Consider the following 22,631-nt stretch of genomic DNA (forward strand, 5'->3'; position numbering starts at 1 on the left):
CGCTCTCGTGGGGGGAGGAATAAGCTTGAAGGCAATGGCGGAGGCCAAGATGGAGCTTTTGGATGGACAGGAGCCAGTGCTGCACTGTTTTTATTAAAGTGTTCTCTGGCTCTGCTCCTCTGGACTCTTCCCTGTTCATGAACATTCCCGATATTGAGCGTGGTGTTGAGCGGAGAGAAGAATAAGAGCGTATGCGTTTCAAGGGCGATCTGATCTAAGTCGCTCTGCTAGATTCGAAAGCCTGGATTATTTATTTATCGCAGCGCATCATCATCTTGCTCATTCTTCATATTCTTCATTATGTCTCTCCAAAGCACTCAGGTCACCAGCGGCTGGACTTTTAGACAGCACCAAGGGCCTTCTGCAGAATGGCTGTCGGTAGCAAAAGTACCGACGCAGGTTCATATTGATCTGCTGGCCAACCAAAAGTATGCCTCTATATCCTATAGATGATTTTCAAAGACAACAACCCGTCTTCATGGAGAGATATCTGGATATGTTATGGAACTAACAGAAAACTAGAATCCCAGATCCCTTCGTGGACCTGAATGAACGCGCCGTTCAATGGATTGGCGACAAAGATTGGGAGTACCAAGTTACGTTCAAACCTGAGCCTACTGAGGGTGAAAATGTCACGAGAGACTTCGTCTTCAGTGGTCTTGACACATTCGCAACAGTCTATCTTAACGATGACAAGATACTAGAGACGGAAAACATGTTTGTGTCTTACCGCGTCAATGTCACAGACCGCATCAAACCCGGATCCGACAATGTGCTTCGTATAGTCTTCCGCTCCGCCATTGCTAAAGGCGAAGAGCTCATCAAAGAGCACAGCCATGAGCACAATTTCCTAGTCAGGCAGACTGAGAGGAGTCGTGTCGCGGTACGCAAGGCTCAGTACAACTGGGGCTGGGACTGGGGCCCAATTCTCATGACAGCGGGACCTTGGAAGCCCGTCACTCTCGAGACGTACGTTACAAGGATTGACGATATCTGGGCTCAAAACGAAGTCAGCGAGGATCTGAAATCTGTTTCGGGCTCTGTTGTCACTCATGTGACCGGCAATTTGAGCAAAGATGACCAAGTTTTAATATCGTTATCGTTGGATGGCCAGACAGTGTTCCAGCAGGTAGTCGATGTTACGGACTCTGCCTTGGCCAAGGATGGGCTAATCAAAGTTCCCTTTACACTTGAAAATCCGGAACTTTGGTATCCAAAGGGATATGGAAGCCAGCCCCGGTATCTCCTTCAAGCTAAGCTTCAGAACAAGAATTCTACTTCCAACGAGATCGACAGCAAGTCAAAGCTGATTGGCTTCCGTCGCACAGAACTGGTTCAAGAAGTAGACGCACATGGCAAATCGTTCTACTTCCGCATCAATAACGTTGATGTATTCGCTGGCGGCTCATGCTGGATTCCAGCAGACAGCTACCTCGCCGGTGTTCCCCCTGAGCGCTACTATGAGTGGGCCAAGCTTATGGCAGAGGGCAACCAAGTCATGCTGCGAGTCTGGGGAGGTGGCGTGTACGAAGAAGATGCACTCATTGAAGCCTGCGACGAGCTTGGCATCTTGGTGTTTCACGACTTCCAATTCGCGTGTGCGTCTTATCCTGCTTACCCATCCTACCTGAAGACTCTGGAAGAAGAGGCGAGACAGCAGATTAGACGTCTGCGAGCGCATCCATCTGTGATGGTTTGGGCAGGAAACAACGAAGACTACCAGGTCCAGGAGAGGTATAAGCTGGATTATGACTTTGAAAACAAAGACCCAGACTCATGGCTCAAATCATCGTTCCCGGCCCGGTACATCTATGAGCACTTCCTGCCAAAGTTGGTCGAAGAGGAAGATCCAGGCAAGATCTATCACCCAAGCAGCCCCTGGGGTGATGGAAAGCCCACCGCTGACCCAACTGTTGGCGACATCCACCAATGGAATAGTAAGCCTCCAACATGTCTGAGAAAGTTGATATCAACTGACTAACATCTTCCCAATCAGTCTGGCACGGTGCCATGAATAAATACCAAGAAGCAGTCGGCATGGGCGGCCGTTTCGTCAGTGAGTTCGGCATGGAAGCGTATCCTCATCTCAGCACCACCCGTCGCATGGCCAGCGATCCCGCCCAGCTCTACCCCGGCTCCATGGTCCTCGACTTCCATAACAAGGCCATTGGCCACGAACGCCGCATGATGAGCTACGTCGTGGACAACTTCAGGCCCCGCCACGATCTCGGCGGCTACACCCATCTCACGCAAATTGTGCAGTCTGAGACGATGCGCGCCGCGTACAAGGCCTGGCGGCGACAATGGGGCAAGCCTGGCGCCCGGCAATGCGGCGGCGTGCTTGTGTGGCAGCTCAACGACTGCTGGCCGACCATGTCTTGGGCTGTGGTGGATTACTACCTCATCAAGAAGCCCGCATACTACGCCATCTCCCGAGCGTTGCGATCCATCGATGTGGGCGTACACAGAACGTTCCACGACTGGACTCAGACAGGATATTGGGTTGACGAGAACTCCGGTCTCGTCACGGGCCAGGTCGACCAGACTCTGCCTGCTCGCAAGGGAACATTTGACGTCTGGGTCGTCAGCAGCAATACAAAGCCCGTCGATTTGAACGTCGTTGTGCGCTTCATCTCCGTTCGTTCAGGCAAAGACGTTTCCGACCCCATAAAGTCAACAATCACCGCTTCTGCCAACTCCACAACCGACATTCTCCAAGGCAAGGCACTCCCGCCTTCAATCCCCAACGCCGACGACCTTACCAAACCCTTTTCCGTTTCCGACTACGATCCATACGTCGTCCACGCCATCATCACGGACGCTGCCACCGGCGCCCTCATCGCAACAGACACCGCATGGCCCGACCCCATCAAGTTCCTCGACCTATCCAACCGGGGCATCACATTCGAGGTTTCTGCCGCAAAGGATGAAATTGTCATTGCTGCTGAGAAGCCCGTCAAAGGATTCGTTTTTGAAGAGGTGGAGGGCTTGAAGCTGAGTGACAACGGCTTTGATATCGTTCCCGGGGAGAAGCAGACTGTGAAAGTGGAGGGAACTCTGACGGCAGACCAGCTGCTGTGGACGTGTATCGGGGCATCCGACGCATCGTTGAAGATTTCTGATGCGTCTTCATAGCTGCCCCCTTTGACAGAAGCGAAAATTTTTGCACTAAAAGACCTAAAAGACAAGATATAATATGATAGCATAACGTGGTGGGGGATCAACTCAGCATAGTGACAAGAGATACAGGGTGTGGCTAGATCAAATAGATGAAGCCTAGATCGAGTGGTTGTTCAACCAAAGCCTTGTACGATAGCCAGGCATATAAGTCGTGCATGTAATATTCACATCAAGTAAAAGAGGATATGGGCTGTAGAGAAAATGGATCAATTTATTTTCCATAACCATCGCTAAAATCAAATTAATTTCCCTTTATTCCATCTATGCATATCCCATCCAAAGGTATAAAACGTAAGTTCAAGAAGAATCCTCAATCCCTCCGTCTCGCACGCTTCATCGGCGGACTACGGCTGACAGAACGTGTCCTAGATCGAGAGCGAGAGGAATAGGATCCCGAAGAATAAGACGAAACGGAACGCCTTCGCTTCGTTGGCGGACTGCGGCTGCGAGAAGGTGTCCTAGAGCGAGGACGACCGCGGCCGCGACCACGAGCACGAGAGGCAGCAGAACCAGATCGGGATCGAGACTGAGATCGGGATGCCGAGAGGGGGCGAGGGCGTGGGCGTGAGCGTGAGCGTGAGCGTGATCGGGAACGAGAATAGGAGGGAGAGCGAGAGCGGGAGAGAGACCGTGACCGTGAGCGAGACCGTGAATCCGAGTACGATCGATCCCTGCCACCACGCCTCGAGGGCGTTCGAGAAAGCGATCGCCCTCGTCCGCCACCACCACGACGAGCCGGAGAACGAGCCGGAGAACGACTCCTGGAGCGTGAGCGAGAAGAATATGACGAGCGAGAATAAGATGAATAGCTCGAAACGGATTCTGCATCTGAGCGGTCCTGAGCAACAGGGGCGGGGAGCGCAGGCTTGGGCATGTTCTGAAGATGCTCTCGCATTTCCTCGGTCAAGACACCCATGCCAATACTGGTAAAGTAGTTGATGGAGAATCTGATGTTGCGGGGGTTATTCGTGGGGAAGATGCCTTCGAGGTTAGGTCGCAGAGTTTCGTCGGTCAGGCGTGCCCTCAGCTTGGGCAATCCGGTTTCCTCCAAGATATGTTGAAACAGGATCTTGATGAAGATACGGCTACTGGACGTAGTCTCATCTTCGTTGAGGTGAATGACGCCAAGGCAGTGCCAGCCTAGAGCATCGGACGCAAACATGTGACCAAACAGCATTGCAATGTTTCGCAGCTTGTTGTTCTCATATCGGTGAATAGTCTCGTAATACTTTGCAAAGGCCTGCTCGAAGAGGTCGCACCACAGACGGTTGATCTTGGCAAAGCGCTCACCAATCATGCCGAAGAACTTGGTGTAAGTCTTTTCCTGGGAGCAACACTCGACAATCATTGACGGCAGCTCCGGCTCTTGACCGGCAGGCAGGTTGATCTTCATCAGCTTGTGAACTGCTTCTTCTGGGTCGGCACTCGACATGATGGTTAGGTAGATGGTCCTTCGAAGGTTGACCAAGTCGGCGTTGGACTGGTCCTTGATCTCCACAGCCTTTGATTCTTCGTCTTCCTCTTCCTCGGAGCTCTCGTCCTCGCCATCCTCGTCGTCTTCATCATCGCTGCCTTCGCCAAGAATTTCTGCCTTGAGTCTCTTATAGGCCTCCTCGTGCTCTTCCCACTCGGCGTCAAACTTGAAAACGTTGAGCCCGTCCTGAACATCAACCTCGCCATCAAGCTCAACCTTGTGTGTAATCTGGTCCTCCTCTTCAACCAAATCCAGCTCTTCCTTGATGGCTGGGCTCTCCTTGAATTTGTCTTTCCGGATCTGGAAAAGAACTTCAATCATGTACTGGGTTCGCTTATCGATGTCCGACTCGTGGAGGATATTGCGGAACTGATCGAATACGGCCATCGAGATGGCAGGCTGCATCTCCTCCAGGTACTGCCCTACCTCCTTGCAGAATCCCACAGCAATCTCAACACTGTCGTCCGTCGGCTTGTGCAGGAGCAGCAAAAGAATTTGGCCAGCCAGCATCTCATGCTGAACCTGCTGGTTGATCAGATGTGCGAGGAACGTCGTCGCGGAGAGGCAGACAGCCTTATCGTTTCGCTTGAAGCCCTTGCGGAACTGCATAACCAGGCGCTTTATCAGCAGCTCACCGACCTGGGGAAGCTTCGTGTTGACAATCGCCGCCATGGCCGCGTAGATGGGCGTGAAGGGTAAACTCGCAGCCTGGGCTTTCATGATGGATCGGCAGAACAGGCCCCTGCCCCGAACCAAGTTCTCGCCAAAGAGCTCGGGAACGATGTGCTTGATGTTGGCAGTGTTGACCTTGTTGATCAGACCGTTGATACTCTTCTTCAGCGCCTCCCACGCCATCCTCTGATACTCTTTGCTGGTCTTGTCCGTGATCTGCGCCTGGAGCGCTCTGAGCCTCGCCGGGGGGATGTACGTTCCTCCCGATCGCATGTTTAGCAGTTTTTCGTACTCGGCCTTTGCCGCCGCTTGCTTCTCTTCTTCAGTCCGCACGGGAGGCGCAGGTGATGGAGAGCGATCGTCTCTCGAAGGACGATAGAAATCGCCATCTCGTGGCATTCCGCGCTCGCGGCGCGGTACGTCACTCACGGCTGACGCCATTGTATCGCGTGAAGCCGAGTGGAGGGAATCAGAAGCCGTGATGCGTAATGAGATATACTGGCGACCGATCTGTATTTGGGCGTGGAAAGGAGATGAAGCGGACGCGTGGGCGAGATGATGCGCTTCCCAAGAACTTTTCTATGGTCTGGGGCGGATAGTTTATTCAAGAGTTTGGGAGCTGCAGATAAAATCAATCGGGAAGCCGCACGGGCCACGTCCTAACTTTTCTGCGCCACAGCACACAGGTGGCACTAAAACAACCATTTTTGGGCTCCATAGCATTTGAGGCTCGTAGATACAAGGCGAATCGTCTTGCATTAGGTGATATATAATAGGCTTTCCGCAAATGTTTATTGCTTTACTCATATTCCTATTCATCCAATTTCTTTTCTCAAAGGAAAGGGGGATGAAATGACAAGTTCTCCAATTCTCGCGGAACATCTCCAAGAGAGGCTTGTTTCACAATGCCCAGCATCTTCCTTAGCGTTTGAAGTGAAAAGGAATCAAGAATCGCATTGCGCAAGAGAACCAGGCAATTATCCAAATATCCCTCTTACGTATAAGGCGTAAAAGCTCAATCCGATGTTTCACTCCATAAAGTCATCTTCTATTTGGTGTAAGCCCGCTATAACAAACAGCATATGCTGAACGCGAAACAAAAACAAAAACGTAGCCATGATTTAAAGGCAGCTGTAAACCAGGCTCTAGGTCAACGCCCAGATATGAGTAGCCATAAATTACAACAGTCATGATCAATAAACATAAACACTTATATAGGCATATAAGTATATATGGATAAACATTACTTATTCTTTCTCTTAACCTCTAGATGTATAGGTAGGATACCGAGGTAGCCACCCAGCGCACCGCCACATCACCAGCGCCCAGCACGCACACCCCAGCCCCTAACCAAAAGCCTCCAGAAGCCAATCCCTGGCGCGACCCCAAAAAATTCCCGGCCCTGTTTCATTGATGCCAGCGTGGATGTTGCCGCCGCCGCGCGCGCCTCGCATCAGCTACGAAGCTTCTTCCCACTTCAACATTCAACCACTCAACCACGTCAAAGAGTCAACCAACTCCCCCGCGCTCCTTTAAAACAAAAAACGATACAAAATAGACTTTCTCTCCCCTTAAACCCCCCCATTACCTCTCTCTACATATTTTTAATTCCAGTTTCATTACAGCAAAGCTTTTCCCAACAATGGTATGTCCTCAATTCTCTCCCCCCAATTTCGTCCTCCTTCTCCAGTGACGCCACGTAACTATTTCAATCTTTGAAGCAATCCTTATCGCACCACGAATGAAGGCAAAAGCTAACTGCTCCCCCCTCAACAGCTCGACAAGCTCGTCGGTTTCACCATGCTGGTGGCCGCCTCCGTCATCTTCCTCTACTACACCATCTGGACCCTCCTCATGGTAAGGATCTCTCTCTTCCCATCTTTCCGAACCCAATCGGTACCGGTCAATCACGCAAAAAACATGTCTACAACGAATCCAATTGCTAACTAACATAATTTTCTTCAAACACAGCCCTTCGTCGACGGCGACCATCCCCTTCAGAACCTCTTCCTCCCTCGCGTCTGGGCCATCCGCATCCCCGTCATCCTCCTCCTCCTCGGCTCCGCCGTTGTCGGCTCCTTCGTCGGCATGGTCATGATCCGAAGCAACCAGAAGAAAGCTGCCAAGGCCAAGGCTGCCGCTAAGAAGAAGGCTTAAAGGGAAGGGGCCAAAAAAGGGGGAAGAGAGTGAACGCCATAATACCGAACCTTAATGTATATGTACCCATCTATGTGCGAGAAAAGAATGACCTGTCATGTATGCAGGAGATAAACCCAGGGGACTTGTTAGAATTGGTCATGGCAATAAAAAATTAATAATCTTTTTGCAGGAGCATGTACGGAAATCGGATTCTTATCCATATGCTGTACATGTCAAATCCGTCACGGCTGCCCACGACAATGGCAATTAAGAAGATATGAAAGAGACGTCAGTTTTGGGTATCTCGATTGGTGTCTATTCAGTAATGAGGCGCTACAGAAGCTGTTAAACAGTAGAGATGCTACCTATAGAACAAAAAGGCAACTACCTATGGAGCCATATAGGCGAACGCATCCAATCTAGATAAAAAATCCCGAGCAGTGGTAGTGAGGGACTCGAAGAGTATAAATAAGCCAATTCATAAACCAATTCTCCAACAATATAGTTCAACTTTGCTCAAAGGAGAGGGGAGGAGAAGTAAAAAGCCAAGCAAAATAATGAACCCAGTGTCAGAAGTTTGTAGTTTGTCAAATTAGTAAAAGAAAAAAAACCTAGTTTATACCCAAGAAAAAAATTAAGAAAGAAGTCCTCTCGAGTCCCAAAAATCCTGTAAAGAGGTGAAGCTTAGTTTTCTGAAATTGCGACACCATCACTGGGAGTCAGTTAGACTCTCTGGTCGGCAAAATCGAGAACTTCGCAATCGTCCTCAAAGAATCCATCACCATCGGGATCCCCTTGGTGAGCTCCACGCCGTCTTCGTGTAGTAACGACGATTTGCTCAGAGTCGCCAAACTCCATAACACGCTCCATAGCCGACGGAGGGAGAGGTCGGTGGTCCTCTGGGTCGTCGTATTCGTCCTCAAAGGCAGAAGGAAGACCGAGATCCAGCTTGACGACAGTGATGTCCTGCCCAAATGCCCAAGCAGATCCATCGGTGTTGCTTGTGCTTGGCGCAGTTACAGCGAGATGCTGTCCATTCTTCGACTTCTTCGAAGAAGGCGCCTTGGCCTCCAAGGAGGAGTTTGCCAAAACTTCCGAGACACCCTCAAGTTGGCTTCCATACGCAGGAGTGTACTCGCAAAGGATAACGCGCCTGTCGGTGTGGAAAGGCTGATATGGTGCGCTACACTCGATTTCTGCCTGGGGAATGGTCTCAGCCATAGTATGAAGTGTATTGTTGGAAACTACGTGTGGGCGACCCTTTAGTGTCAATGTCGTTCCGATATCCATTTCCGTGTCTGACAGGTCGAGATACTCTTCTTGCGTGCCCGAATCCAAGATTTGTCGGACTGCGGGAGCAACGGTATCGTCTGGTAGAAGCGGGAATTGATGATCTGTGTATCGGTTCACACGTGAAACCCGTTTGCCACCAGATTGACGTCGAGCCTTGTAAGGGTACGTTCGCACAAGTCCTCCACCTAGGTTGAACAGAGTTGCGCTCCGGCGGCCTCTGATCCAAACCACGCATGATGACGAGGGCAGCGAGGAGCTTGGAGGCAGTGAAAGGCGGTTCTCTCCGGTGTGTCGTAGTTGGCTGATGGCGGAGCCGGTCTTTCCAATCGAGCTAGTGATGCTCGCAGCAATCGCTCGCCCTCCCTGAGCCGCTGAGTCTTTCAGGATGCTACCAGCAGTAGAAGCGCTATTGCCACTTCCTTGGCGCGAACGTGTTACAAACGGCATTGCTACTTGGTATGCAGCGCCAAAAGCACCAGACGCGAGAGAAACGGCAGAGCTGGATGGCTCAGATGGCTCGGCGGCAGGCTTCGGGGTCACCTTGCGCCGGCGTGGTGGTGGCCACATGAAAGCGCTAAAGGGCATATCCAGGAGATGAACGGTTCCTCTCTCCGTGACCATGGCCAAGCGCTCCCCTTGAGGCTCCATCCACACCACGTCAATAATTCGTGCAACCGTCATGCGCGAGAACTGAGCGATTTGCCGGACTTGAGGGCCAGTGCTTTCATGAGTAGCCATTGAGGCCTGCAGAGGTGAGGAGTGCGTATGTTGAACACGAAACAGGTCCCATACCGTCTGCACGTCTCCTTTGCTGCTTGCTGTGAAAAGCGACAAGGAAGAGGGTGAGAATGACAGGAAGCTGCATCCTAGAGGCGTTAAGAAAGTGGCAGAAGGATGGAGAGACGGAGACAACGCCAGAGAGTCAACATCCAAGATGGAAACAAGTCCCGAGTCTTTGGTTGCCGCCGCCGCCTGCCCAGCCGTTCCATGCGTTGGAGGAAATGCAGCGCCATCATTGAGAGGGGAGCGCGCGCCGTTCCACTGCTGCGGTGGTGAAAAGGGCTGCTGTTGCTGGGATTGCGGGCTGGTTGCCCTGTTCCAATACGAGTTCCATGCTTGTAGACCCTGCTGGCCAACCCATTTCGCCCCCTGAATGAGCTCCTGTGTTGCCTCGCGCATGACTTTGTTGACAACGCTGTCAGAAATGGGAAGATCCACGGAAGCAGTGACCGAGGGAAGGTGAGGAGGTGTTACAGATGTGATGCCAGCTCCTCTTCCCAAGATTGGAACCGGTAGGTGAGCTCGGATGGCGATACTCGAAGACGGCGCTGCCGGGCAGTAGGCAATCTTCCGGCCGTTGAGAGCGAAAATGGCAGTTGGAGGGTTAGGTCGGCGACTTGCACCAAGGGGGTTCATCTTATCACTCTCCTCAGGTACATCGCTTCCTCGCTGGCCTGGCTGAATACATGTCCATAGCTTGGCGGTGCAAGCAAACAAGTGCCCATTCTGTGCCTGCAGCAGCTGTGTGTACACCCAGCACTCGCCAGTAGAACCAGAGCATACAGCGATCGTTCCAGCATCTGCCTTGATGGCAAATGCTCCAGTGGGAAGCGGAGGTTGGAAGATGGGGCTAGTAATGGAAACCTCTGTGCTGATGGGAATAGTTGGGGCCTGCAAAAGGATGTCGACTACTTTGTTCGTTTTGAGCGAGTATACTTCGACGGTGGTCTGATATGCTTCAATCACTTGGCCCTTCTGTCCGTTGCGTGTCGAGAAAGCATCGTGGTGGGTATAAGCGGCCCGAGGGCTCGCCGCACCGTCGGGTTTCTTCGCCATGCCATCGTCCTCTTCTTCGTCTGGAGTTGCGGGGGATCGTCGGGGTAGTACGGGGCCATGGACCACCAGTGCGACCAAAGGAAAGATGCCGTCCTTGTCTCCGCCAACAGTCCATGGAAGTATCTTGGCGTAATGAACTCCACCTCGCAGGCCTTTGAGGCTGGCCATGGGTTCTAATCCTCTCTTGCCAACACCGTAAACCTCCAAACCGCCCTGGTATCCGGCTAAGACGACGTTTTCAGAGCCAGTCGCGCTGTAAGGGCTTGGCAACTTGTCGAAACCAAAGTAGAGGCCCTGGTCACCCGGCTTCATACCAGACTTTGGTTTGATGGTGAGATCCAAGTCCGAAACGCCGTAAAAGTGTGGCTGGGGTTGGTGAGGAAGTGGAGGAGGATGCGAGCCCATGCGGGAGTGGCCATGAGGGTACATGGCCGGAGAGTTGACAGAGCTCCGTCGCTGATGCAGGGCAACCGAGGAAGCCCTGGGCATGCTGTCTGGAGACACGAACTGGGGATCCATTTGGTAGCTGAGAGGCCGCTTTGAGTGACTGGTGGGCGGAGAAGGTGACGCTGGCGACGGTGTCATGAAAGCCCTCTGGGCCGACCAGCCATGGTGAAGATGGCTTGGGTCTTCGTAGGAAGAGGGCTGCGTAGGAGGCGATTCGCTCGCCAGAGCGATGAGATTGCTTGGAGAAGCAGCCATTCGATTCCTCGCCCAGTCGTGGATCATGCTTGGGGCTGTGCTTGCAGAAACCGAGGTTGTGGACAAGGCATCCAGCGAGGGCGACGGCTCCGGATTCTCATTGTCAGGCGCGGCCGAAGGTCTTATCTCGGGCGTGTTGATCGGAGGAGAGGAGGCGTTGGAAGTAGGAATGCTCTTTGCAGAGTCGTTTCCACTTTCGTCGCCGTCGTTGACGGGTCTTCTATTTATCCACAAGAACAAAGGTCAGCGGTCATAATACAAGCTATACTGTCCTCAGGCACACCGGCGAGTGCACAGCAAAAGGGTGAGTCACGCGGCCAAAGGCGAGCAGGCGATGCGATGCGGCGCCATGGCTGTGAAGATGGGAGCGGTTTAGCGGGAGGACTCACACGAACTTGCCGGCGGTTTGTTTGGTCACCGCCGCGGCAATGCCGCCGCTGTGCTTTGCATTTTTCCTGTCCTTCTTGGCTGCAGCAAAAACATGGTCAGTATTGAAACGCTCGTTCCTGGTCATGTATGTCTGCCTGTCCATCTGTCTGCGGTGCTCTGCGTCGACTCGCCCGAGGATGGAGGAGATGCAAGTCTTATCGCAGTGTCGTCACTGCAGCAGTGGTACAAGATAAGAGCTGCCTGTTGCGACTCACCCGGCATTCAACCTGTGTAAGGAGATTGGAGCAGTTGTCCCGCTCCAAGAGCTGGTGCCTTTGCAGAACAACACGGGTTCCGGAAAGGCCGCAGCTAGAACAAAATGAAGGAAATAAAAGGACGTAGTAAATCGAAGAGCAAGTAAATGTCGTTAATGATTCTGTCCCCTCAAGTAAACAGAAATGGCGAAGAAGCGTCTCGTCGGATGGGTAGATCGATATGCGGCAACTAGCGACAGCTACCACTGCTGCTAGGCAGAAGCTGTAGCTGGTAAACGAGATTTGAGGTACCGCTAGATAAGGGGCTTGGCCGCCTAAGTTGGGAACGAGGGGCTATCGACGGCGACGAGGGGCTCGCGTCCAAGGTAGGTACTACTACGCAGGAAGGCAGTAGTACGAAGAGATTATTGGCAAGAATAGTTATACGGAAGATGCAGGATGCAGTAATACGCTGGTTCGTGCAACAAAAGAATCAACTGGTTTTCTAAAGGCTGGTGTAAGTGAAAAACAAAAGGCCGGTATGCAGGGAATGGCGCAGCCACAAGGTTCGTTTTTTGGAGTTCGTGAGAATATGCGTAGTCTATCGTTGATATAGGAAAATAGCAAGGACAAAGCAAATAGGTATCCGTGGAGTAGAGACCGGGTATTATTCAGAGCAAGGCTGGTTCGTCAAAGAAAAAGAGACTGGAGTGCTGTTTGAGCTTGTATTTGTTCGAGATTTGTTTGTGTGCAGATGAATGTAAGTAAAAGAAAGATGATGGAGAGAAGGGCCGCTGTTGCTCAAGAGGACCTTGGGGGTGGCAGCTTTGATGAGTCGAAAGGCTGCCCGCCAATTACAGCATACCGCACTGCGAGCTGGCGCGGTACGTGCAGGTACGTGCGCCTACTTTGTATGGCGACGGCCGGGGCGCTGCCGTCACTGACTTGATAACGCGGGGGGGAAGCAACCAGGTCCGCTGTCCGGAGCAGCTATTGGGGGGGCGTGATTCTGCGAAGGGGGGCAGAAGGGGGCGTGGGCACTCCCCGTTGCTCCGGGCCTGTACAGAGCGGTACCGGCCGGTACTCGTCTCGCACGCATCACAAGCCGCAGTGGTGGTGGCTCGCTCGCTGGTCCTGTGGTCAGCGGCCACAGGGGCAACAGCGCTCGCGACACGCTAATCTCAGCTAGGCGGGCCAGCGGTCGGAGGGTTTCTAGGGGCGTCCAGCACACCTGAACGTGTCGAGTTCCAGCGCTTCCATGCCTATCCGCCGTGCCATGGATGGCCCATGAACCAAGCACGTCGCATGCCCACAGAGCACATGTACTGCAGAATGCTGGACGCATGTAAGAGCGCCCGGGTACGAGGCTACCTCGTTATCTGCTATCGCGGAGCCCTCCGTGCATGTACAAGAACAGCTCTGACATACAGGCACAAGCCTCATCTCGTGTCTTTGATTACCAGACACCACTTAATGTAGGTACGCTCCAAGTAAGCTGCGATGTGGCTAACCTTACTTTCAGGAGGTACACGCCGGTACTTCCAGGGAATGCGCCTATCACAGCGCTGCAACTGGCTGGCTGCCACGCGGTACAGTGCCTATCGCTGACTGGCCCTGCGGCTTCGGGTTCTGGCGGCGCGTTTAGAGGCAGATGCCAGCCGCTTTCCCCAACGGAAACCAAGAGGCGCCGCGCCGTCTGCAGCGTGAATATCACAGCTTGGCGTTTTGTTATGGGAGTACCTATTCAGCACCCCAACCCTGCTATCCAGCACCCCAAAAAATACTAAATTATAAATAAGTATATAAAAGATAGGAAAAAAATAATAAAAAAACACTTTAATATATAATATATATTATATTCAATAAAATAAAAGTTTTTATTTTTTATTATCTTTAATAGTTATTTTTTAATTAAATCTTTAAATTAAATATAAAATTATTTAAAATAATTTATAAAATATTTATTTATAAAGGAATATAAAATTATAAACCTTAATATTAATTAATAATATTATACTTTCTTAATAAAAATTATTATTTTATTTTATTATTATTTAATAAATTAAAAAAAAAGATTTAAAATTTTATTTAAAAACTATTATTTTATTATTATTTTAATATATTATTTATTTTAAAAATAAAATATATAATATTTAATAAAAAATTTTTATTATACTTTTAAAAACTTTACTCTTTATATTTATATAAATTATTATTAATATTTTAAATATTATTTCTAAAATATTATTTATAAAATAAATATTAAGTAAAAAATTTTATTTAATTTTTTTTAAATAATTATTAAATATAATAGATTTTTTTATATACCTTTTATTTATATATACTTATTATAAATAATTACTTAAGTATTTTTATAATATTTTTGGGGTGCTGGATAGCAGGGTTGGGGTGCTGAATAGGCATTCCCTTTGTTATTTGTGATTGATAGCATTGATGGCATATGTAGCATACATGTTGGCTACCTACAGGTATTCCGTCTGTCCCGGGACAAGTCGATGACAAAGGATTTGAGCGATGATGTGCTGGTGTACCCAAGTTACGTAAAGACCTATAAGCATTGACCCTAGTATATAAGCTGCAGTGACAGATGTCGAAGAATGGAATTGAGGGCTGGTATCAGCTCAACTACGTAAGGTAGGTACCTGTCAACCACTAAAGCCTTAACGATAGTTGCCTCAGCCACCTCACCAGACCAGACAGGACCAGACCAGTGACCGGCTCCGGCGCGTCATCCCCCATCATCCGCCGTGCCAAAATGACGTCCCCGCCGAAAAGGGATGAGATCCATGATTCTCATTGAGCCCCGGCAAATGACTAAGAAACGGCGGCTCTCCTTTCTCCTTCTCCTCGTCGTCCTTATCAGTGCCGCTGTGAGAGTTCCCCGTTATCAGATGGGCGATGATAGCGATGGGCGATTGGGTTTGGTATGAGGAATACATGCCAAGGTACAGCAGACAGGCTACAAGGCGTGCTGCACGCCGATAAGCTTCCCGTCTCCTTTGTCCGTGCCGTTCACAGCGGCAAGGAGCAGGCTGCGTATCAGCATGCAATAGACTGGCCCTGTTGCGCCACACTTGCTCACACCCCCTTCCTTCAGCACATCAGCTAGTACCACCAAGTACTCTGCAGTCGGCACGTCCATCCCATGGCCCTGGAATGGGCATCAATAGAATCGCGAAGAAGAACATGGCTATTTTTATGACCTACTGCTTCTCTCCTTTAGAGGGACTAAGATGAAGTCGTCAACCTAGTATAGTGCACTGGCACTATTACCCTGGTAGTCAACTAGCAAGGAAATTACACGTTAAAAATGCTCCGTGACATGCTGTCAGGTGATAGGTGCCTCCTACGCCATGGACGAACATCCCCCACGGCCAAACAAATAAAATCAAAAGCCATCTACTTAGCCCCTTCTGCTCATATTCCCTCTCTCGCGTCCTTTTCTTTTGCCGCGTGTATCCAAAAAAACATAAACAGCTAGCACAAACCAAATCTCGTACTGTACTGAGGGCGTAATGCAAGGAACAGTGACGCTGCCGCGGGATCGCCACTGGGGGTGTATGTGCGTGTGTGTGTCTGGGGAAAAGGCTCTAGACAAGTTATGGACAGCAAACACGCAGGAACACGGCAAAAAGGCGGCATTTGCCCCTCTTCGTTCGTCTCGTATCGTCATGTTCCATCATTGCTGCTCCTAGACGGAGATTCACACTAGACTCCGGAACACTCCGTATCGTATCGCCCTTTGTCTCTGATAAGCACCGCGACCTGTGTATGTAGCTTCCCGATAACCAAAATTCCTAGAGGGACTTCTTATCGGAGAGGCTTACATACAGGCAAAAACGGCTTCCAAAAACGTCAGCACGTTAAGTAAACATGGGTAGCAGGCAACGACTCGGAGTGAACATGTCTGTAGCACTGGGAGCTGTTTCCCACTCCAACTTGAAACACCGTTGGTGAACATGAATGAAGCCTCTCGGAAGCTGTGGATCGACGCATAACTGCGCAATTAACGTCACACGACTTGTGCACCAAGCAACCCAAAGTAGGGCGGGTAATGCTAGCCACCAGCTTGATATTACCTCACATGTACGAGGAGAAGCGCATCCAAACTTGATGGTAATTTCCATGCAGGCTACTTTTCTATTTCAGCATATACACGGAATACGCAGCAAACTTCCACTCCTCGTTGCCATCCTCGTTTTGCACCTTTCTCACAGTCCCGTGTCCCGCCCACGCAACAGTGTTTGTGGCACCGTCCTTGGTCTTATACGACACGTCGCCGTAAAGCATCAGCTCGCACTCCCGCTTGCTGTCTGCCGATTCACTGAACTGCCCCGGGAAGACCTTATGGACAGTGTGGCTCCTCTCTTGTACCACCGACCACATTCCGTTGCGCATTGTGCGGATGTCTGTTTGTTCTCGTCAGTAATTTGGGCTAGTATGGCATATTCAATTTGAGGCAATTCATTTTTAATACGCCAGCAAATGATATATGAGAAAGAAAAGCAAAAAAAAAATGCCAAAAATAAATAAAGATGAAATAAATACTGACCCTCTCGCCCAATCGCCTTCGCAGGCCCAACAGCTATTTGCGCATCCTTGGTGAACTGATCAACCCACAGCTCATTCAAGTCCTGCTGGTCGGATATTCTGTAAAAGTTGGTGATGAACGTCCGAATCTCGGGATCGGGAAGGCTATCATGGACCGGGTATCGAGGAATGTATTGCGCATTGACGGAGCCAGCCATTTTCTTAATTTGCTTTTCTCAAAGACTGTGAGAATGAGAAAACAATTAATGCAGTCGATATATTGATGATGTGATTTTTGTTTGATCTGAGAACGTCATTAACACTGGAGCTCTATATATCCTCAATGTAGAGGGAACTTCTTATTTGTCTGGCTGAAGTCTTGGTAATCAAGGCGGCTTAGGCGCCTGTATGTCAGCAAAACGGATCAATGTATTAGCACCTCAAAACTCCCCGCCAACCAGTCTTCATTCCGTCGGCGGTAATAGGTGTATTGCAACAATAGTAGGTGCGCATCAAACATCTCCGGCGGCGATAATATCTTCGCTATACTGGAAACGTTTTAGAGTACACATTGTACATGCCCATTTTGCGGTCCCTTACCCGCTTGTGGCCCTCTTCGAGCCGAATCCATCCGTACTCTGGCGGCAAGTTCTCTAATGTCGGCTACGGTTCCGACGGATCGGCTGCGCATTTCAAATGCTCTTCTTCTTCGTCTTCATCTATAGCTGCGCTATAGTAACAGCAAATCGGTTGCCATGTACAAACATCGTCATCACTGGATTATACTTTGAAAAATGAAAATGAAAAGGGAAAACAGATCCCCTTTAATCATATTCTGACGGCTGCTTGAAATGGTAGTACTTAACCGCCCGCTTCGAAATAGAGCCCCTTTGTATTCCGTCCCAAGTATATCGTATCTCAAAGTCCTCATAACACCATGCTTCAAATCATTGACAAAGTAGCAATAAACCGGTTGAAAAAGAAAAGAAAAAAGGATAAAATTAAATAATTCATTTCTTCACCCCCCGGGCATTGATTTCTCCCTTCTCTCCAATATTGAGAAGTTTACGACAATCCGGGCAATACCACTTAGTCGTTCTCGCCGGGATTTCTGAAAGGCCTACGCATTCGAGATGGAACCATTCTTGTTTACAATTCTGCTTGCCTTTGTCAGCGCATCTATTTCTCAGGGCATGTATTTCCGCGGAGATGATGACCCGCTAGTAAGAGAGAGAGCATCATAGGGTCATAGAATGTAGACTTACATCAACGTTGTCGCACTGAATCATTGTTCCAAAACTCACTCGGTTACACAAGCAGTACCGTGGTTCGTTAGGGTCAATGGGGTTGCCCTCGTCGTCCACATCTTCCATCTCCTCCGTCACTTGACCTTTGTCTTTTTTAGTCGCACGAGCCTTCTTCTTCGGCGCCGCTTTCCGCTTGCCAACGGCGCTGTTACCGCCGCTGCTAGTCGTACTCACAATACCGGGGGCTGGGCGCTTAGTCCGTTTGCTGGGCTGCTTGAGCTCAGGAACGGGCGTATTGCGAGCCGTGCTAGCACGCCGAGATCTATCAACGGCCAAAGACGGCTGCGGTTCTTGGCTGGCCGCCTTGCCTCGCGAGCCGGGCCGGCGAGGGAGCGACTCTGGGGCAGGCGTTAACCTGGGGGTGCCACCGCGTGATGACGATTGCTTGGTGGGGTTTTCAGGAGCTGCCGATTGGTCTTGCGGCTGCTGAGGTGACGTGGACGCCGGTAGCTGCTGTGATCGCTTCGCAGCCTCTCCCCGCGTCTCACGTTTGCTCGCCTCTCGCCCGGGCAGCTCTCTAATCGTTGGCGGGGGAATCGGTGTAGTAGATACCCTTTGCTCCGTCTTAGGAAGGGGGACAGGGGTTTCAAACGGTGTCTTAACAGGCGCAGGAGTGGTGACGGTGACTGTTCCTGCGCCATTGGCTAGATTAGAGCCTGGTGCTGGAGACGTTGCTGACCGAGTCGTGACGGAAGATTGAGGGGGGATTGGTATGGGGACGGGAGTCTCCGACTGGGGAATAACGCCAACTACCCCAGATGTCGTTGCAGCTAGGGGCGCAGAGTTGTCGGAGGAGGCCGAGCTGCTCTGGGGAATCATGCCTGGCAGCGGCGGTGGGACCGGTGTCTCAGTCTTGGTGCGCTTTGCTGGCGGCCGCGATGACGATGGCGCTTCACCACCTTCTACCGTTAGTAATGGTGGTCCGGCTGGAGTCCCTGCTGCCGCCGTATCACCATTGGTCTCCCCATCAGCATCTCTCTTGCGCTTAGATCTGGAATTATTTCGCGGCTTTGGCTGTGACCCTGGGCTCTTAGCCGTCTCGGGCGTCATGCTTGAAGTCGAACTGCCACCCAGGAATAGTTTTGCTGCCTGTTGCATCTTTCTGGCAGACTCTTCGGCCTCTTCAGCCGCAAGCTTCGCCAGCTGCTCTCGCTTAAGCTTTTTCGCCTCGTTGAGTTTCATTCCTCGGTTGCTAGTAGGCACCTCGGTAGCTGCCAACGAATCGACGCTTATCGCACCGGCAGGCATTTGTCGAGTCCCAGATTCGTTGTCAACGATGGGCGTTGGGACCGTCGGTTCAAACACTGTGCCTTCTTCCTCTGCCTTCTTCTTCGCCTCCCTGTAGGCGTCCGGCCCACGATTCAGAGCCTTGAGTTCTCGTGCAATCATAGTCTCACTGGGGGTCCACGTAGCGTTCTTCTTCATCCGCTTCCTTAGCTTTGCCAATTCGTACTGCGTCAACTGAAGCCAAGGCGCATCAGGACTGCCGATGACGGCATTTTCCGGTGGAGGATTAAGCAGCGCAGCGGCATTCGCAGCTGCCGCAGCACTCAGAGCAGGCGTGGCATATTGCCCGCGTGAAGAACGGCCTGAAGACTTTTGGCTCTTGTTGCTAACCAGTTTAATCCGAGGCGTCGGGACTTGAATTCTGCGGTTAATGACCGGCGCTTCAGATTCTTCGTCGGAGCTGATATCGCTGTCGTCGCTAAAGGTATCGTACTCAATCTCGTACGGCGCCAGAACCTCTCCGGGAACTGTAATTCGGGGCACTCGAGACCGTCGTACTTTCTGCCCGTCCTCTCCCGTAGCTCTGACCGTCAGCTTCGCTCTCGTCATTTGAGGCGATCTCGGCTCGGCAGGTGTTTGATCTTCTGTGGGATAGTTTTCCATCATCGTCTTAAGCTTGGACAGGAGCGCCGTCGCCTTGTTGTAGTGACGATTCACATTCTCTGCCATCCTCATTGCTTCTGCGTGGGCAAAAATCCTCGAATCCAGAGCTTGGTTTAAATGTTCCGAAATGTCAGCGCGCAGCTGCACCGGAGACGGGCGCTCATGCGCCGGCAAGCCGGGGAGCTGCCCCCATAACGTCGTCAAGTCGTCGACCTTGTGCGATGCATCTGCATATCTCTCGTCCAGCTTGCCAATCAACGTCAGGGAGCGAATCATGTCGGCAGGAAGGTATTCCGTGAAGTCGAGAAAATCGGTAACGGTCGTCTGCGCATCGGGGTCTGCGCGTGCCGTGAGGACGCTGCTCACCGGTCCCATGGAAGGACCTTCAGCAAGCTCAAACGTCGCAGTTTTGGTCTTTGGCGAGACAACATCTTCATTGTCGAGATCGGCTTGGGGGACCGCGGCGGGCTCAGCTGGAGTCGCCATGTTTGGCAGTGCGGCTTTGGCACCGGTATCGCGCGCCGCAACTTCCCAGCTGGCGCCGGGTCAGATCAGAGGTTCTCAAGCTGATGATATTCGCACTCAAGGGCGTCCATTTGGCGGCGCTTTTTTTGGCCGAGGCGTGTCACGACTTGCCAAAACCGCGTTGGGATGGCTTAGTAGCTTCGCTTTGGCCCCAGTTTGGAGACTGGCGGCTCTGGGAGAAAACAGCCCGAGCGCCGCGAAAACATGGATTATGTAAACAGCCAGAGCCTATCACTGAGCAGGATGAGTCATCAATCCTGCACGCGGAACCGGAGCTATCCTTCTAGCTGCTGCGGCGACTACAGCTTCCTGAGCCAAAGAAATCATGCCCCATGCAAAATGCGACACATTCGCAATAAAACTGCCATTTGCACTGCGATCAACAGTGTTGGCTACACCACGGTTGATCGACAAGTTCAAGGCCTTTGCAGCGGTTCGACATGCCTACTCGGGACATGCCGCGGGCATCATCTGCAGAGACCTTGCATACCCGCAGTCGGTAAGATTGTTGCTGACGCGGCAATCTCAATAAGATCCTAGCTTGCGAGATCACCCTATTTTATCGAGCTTTGCTTTTTCAATATGCTCTGCATATTAGAGATGTGTTCTTCTCAAAAAAGCTACGCAGCAACCCGAGTCTAAAAAATAATTCCAAAAAATACAATAACAAACAACCATAGCTATACCGTCTATATGGCTCTTCATTAGGCTTTCGTCCCAAGTGGGTTGGAGGCTCTCTCATTTCCAGAGCTGCAGGACGACAAAAGTACTTCATACCGGATTCGAAAAAGACGCATCCACCGGGATATCAGTTATTTCCGTGCCATTCACCAATCCCAATCTGCTTCCGAGTCCCGCATCAGCTTGGCCCCCGCAATTTCTTCAGATTCCTGTACCAAATAGGTGGAATCCGGCCCAATGAGAGTCAGTGAGCCGTACAGAACCAGGCGTCTGCATTTTCTATGGTTGTCAAGTCAGCTGCGGTGCCTCTGTGGCTCGGCCTTGGCGCTTGGGAATCAATCTTACAGGAAGCCAATGATGATCAGGTTCCCCCAGATCTCGAGCTCGTCCCCTTCCAGGGTGCCCTCGACTCTCAGCTTTCCATATCCGATGATCTTATCACTGCGTTGAATCTCTGTTAGCGACCGAATCATAACATGTCTGCGCGTGCACACTCAGGGAGCTACTCACCGGCAGGCTAGGTAGCCATCTAGCAAGATATTGCCGTATGCCTTGATTTGCCCCCTTTTCAAGACCAAAAAAGTCAGCTCTATTGATTATACTGCCTCTCGGTTGATCCACACGCCCCTTTTCTCTTGCTGCTTCAATCAGCGTGGCAACTTACTGGCAGCTAATTGTCCCCTTTGCGGTGATATTGCCATAGGCATCGATATTTCCTCTGACGGAGACGTCTCCTTGGAGGTTGACGCCGCGTCCTGACTCTATTGAGCCAGTCACCTCAAGCGGGCCTTGTGCATTGATTTCTTCTTCGCTCCTCATACTCTTGCACCTCTTCAGGTTTCTGGGCGCCGTGTATCCTGACGTCGACCCAGAGGCAATGTACTCAGACATGACCGTGAAAGGGCAACTGAAGAACCCTCCTTCAGAGCAAGGCACGAAAGGGCTACACAGCGTGCAGAGTAATCTTTGGCTTGGGGTATATTGGAGGCTTAGTGCTCACACTCCTTGTTGAGCGGTAGCCGGATAGAATCTGTCAATGATAGGCGTCTTGACAATTACGGCAGTTGAAAGGCCAGATCGTGGGCATCTTATACGATCGAGTCAGATAGCGTGTAACTGGGTGTTGGACGAGGCTCCCGTGCCGGAATGGAGATGTTACTTGTCCCGGACGCTGAGCGAACGCAGCAGTGAGGGCAGCCTTTGAGGAAGAAGCAGCCCGGAGCAGTCAGAAGATCCAAGGCTGTTGTGATGTGTCTCCGCCGCCTGATAGCACCCCTGCAGCACCAGTCATGTCTATTCAGCTCACCGTTTTTGGATGAACAGCTGAACAGGTGAGAATGACGATTCCTGCCCTATTCACCGTCTTTGTGTCTCTCGTCTGTCTCGCCGCCTTACAACGCCCTTGTCATGGGAGAGCTCGATATGACGCGAAAGCGCACCGACTGTGTGACTGCTCACCCTCCCCCAGCTCGATAGCGTTCTATGAAGCAAGCAGCGTGGTAATATTGGCCAGGTAGGGCGTTCACAAAGCAATTATTGGAATCCTCAGGATATCCCAGTCGGACTCCGCAGGAGGGGGTGGCCTAGGAAGAGGAGGCGGTTGCAGAGCGAACGGTGGAGACTAGACGAAGGAATCAGGGCATGCAAATCTGGCAAGGCCAATCTGGTGCTTGGTGTAAGTGACGGGGTTGCTGCCACGGGGAGAGCACCCAGCAAGAGGTGGCATGCGGTTTCTGTTTGAATTCTTAAAGCCAAGAT

The 22,631-nt window shown here is 51.1% G+C and overlaps 6 protein-coding genes across 6 annotated transcripts; 2 read left to right on the plus strand and 4 right to left on the minus strand.

Moving 5' to 3' along the window:
• Positions 1-300: 300 nt before the first annotated feature.
• TGAM01_v201033 (beta-mannosidase) lies at positions 301-3,135 on the plus strand (the record flags this gene model as incomplete). Its single annotated transcript, XM_018806715.1, has 3 exons — positions 301-428; positions 523-1,937; positions 1,997-3,135. 3 exons carry the CDS (start codon positions 301-303, stop codon positions 3,133-3,135), a joined length of 2,682 nt encoding a protein of 893 aa, XP_018660008.1.
• A 378-nt stretch (positions 3,136-3,513) lies between these two features.
• Positions 3,514-5,767, minus strand: TGAM01_v201034 (hypothetical protein; the record flags this gene model as incomplete). Its single annotated transcript, XM_018806716.1, has 2 exons — positions 3,514-3,851; positions 3,904-5,767. The coding sequence occupies 2 exons, from the start codon at positions 5,765-5,767 to the stop codon at positions 3,514-3,516; spliced, it is 2,202 nt and encodes a 733-aa protein (XP_018660009.1).
• Positions 5,768-6,968: 1,201 nt separating this feature from the next.
• Positions 6,969-7,483, plus strand: TGAM01_v201035 (dolichyl-phosphate mannosyltransferase polypeptide 2, regulatory subunit; the record flags this gene model as incomplete). The annotated part of the gene is made up of 3 exons (XM_024548672.1): positions 6,969-6,971; positions 7,103-7,183; positions 7,298-7,483. The coding sequence occupies 3 exons, from the start codon at positions 6,969-6,971 to the stop codon at positions 7,481-7,483; spliced, it is 270 nt and encodes an 89-aa protein (XP_024406488.1).
• Positions 7,484-8,188: 705 nt separating this feature from the next.
• TGAM01_v201036 (hypothetical protein) lies at positions 8,189-11,810 on the minus strand (the record flags this gene model as incomplete). Its single annotated transcript, XM_018806718.1, has 2 exons — positions 8,189-11,516; positions 11,686-11,810. 2 exons carry the CDS (start codon positions 11,808-11,810, stop codon positions 8,189-8,191), a joined length of 3,453 nt encoding a protein of 1,150 aa, XP_018660011.1.
• A 4,270-nt stretch (positions 11,811-16,080) lies between these two features.
• TGAM01_v201037 (hypothetical protein) lies at positions 16,081-16,688 on the minus strand (the record flags this gene model as incomplete). Its single annotated transcript, XM_018806719.1, has 2 exons — positions 16,081-16,349; positions 16,493-16,688. The coding sequence occupies 2 exons, from the start codon at positions 16,686-16,688 to the stop codon at positions 16,081-16,083; spliced, it is 465 nt and encodes a 154-aa protein (XP_018660012.1).
• A 4,331-nt stretch (positions 16,689-21,019) lies between these two features.
• On the minus strand, positions 21,020-21,764 carry TGAM01_v201038 (hypothetical protein; the record flags this gene model as incomplete). The annotated part of the gene is made up of 3 exons (XM_024548673.1): positions 21,020-21,152; positions 21,219-21,314; positions 21,538-21,764. The coding sequence occupies 3 exons, from the start codon at positions 21,762-21,764 to the stop codon at positions 21,020-21,022; spliced, it is 456 nt and encodes a 151-aa protein (XP_024406489.1).
• Between the last annotated feature and the right edge of the window lie 867 nt (positions 21,765-22,631).

This window comes from Trichoderma gamsii (genome assembly GCF_001481775.2).
Source record: "Trichoderma gamsii strain T6085 chromosome Unknown Scaffold_3.2, whole genome shotgun sequence".
NCBI lineage: Eukaryota > Fungi > Ascomycota > Sordariomycetes > Hypocreales > Hypocreaceae > Trichoderma > Trichoderma gamsii.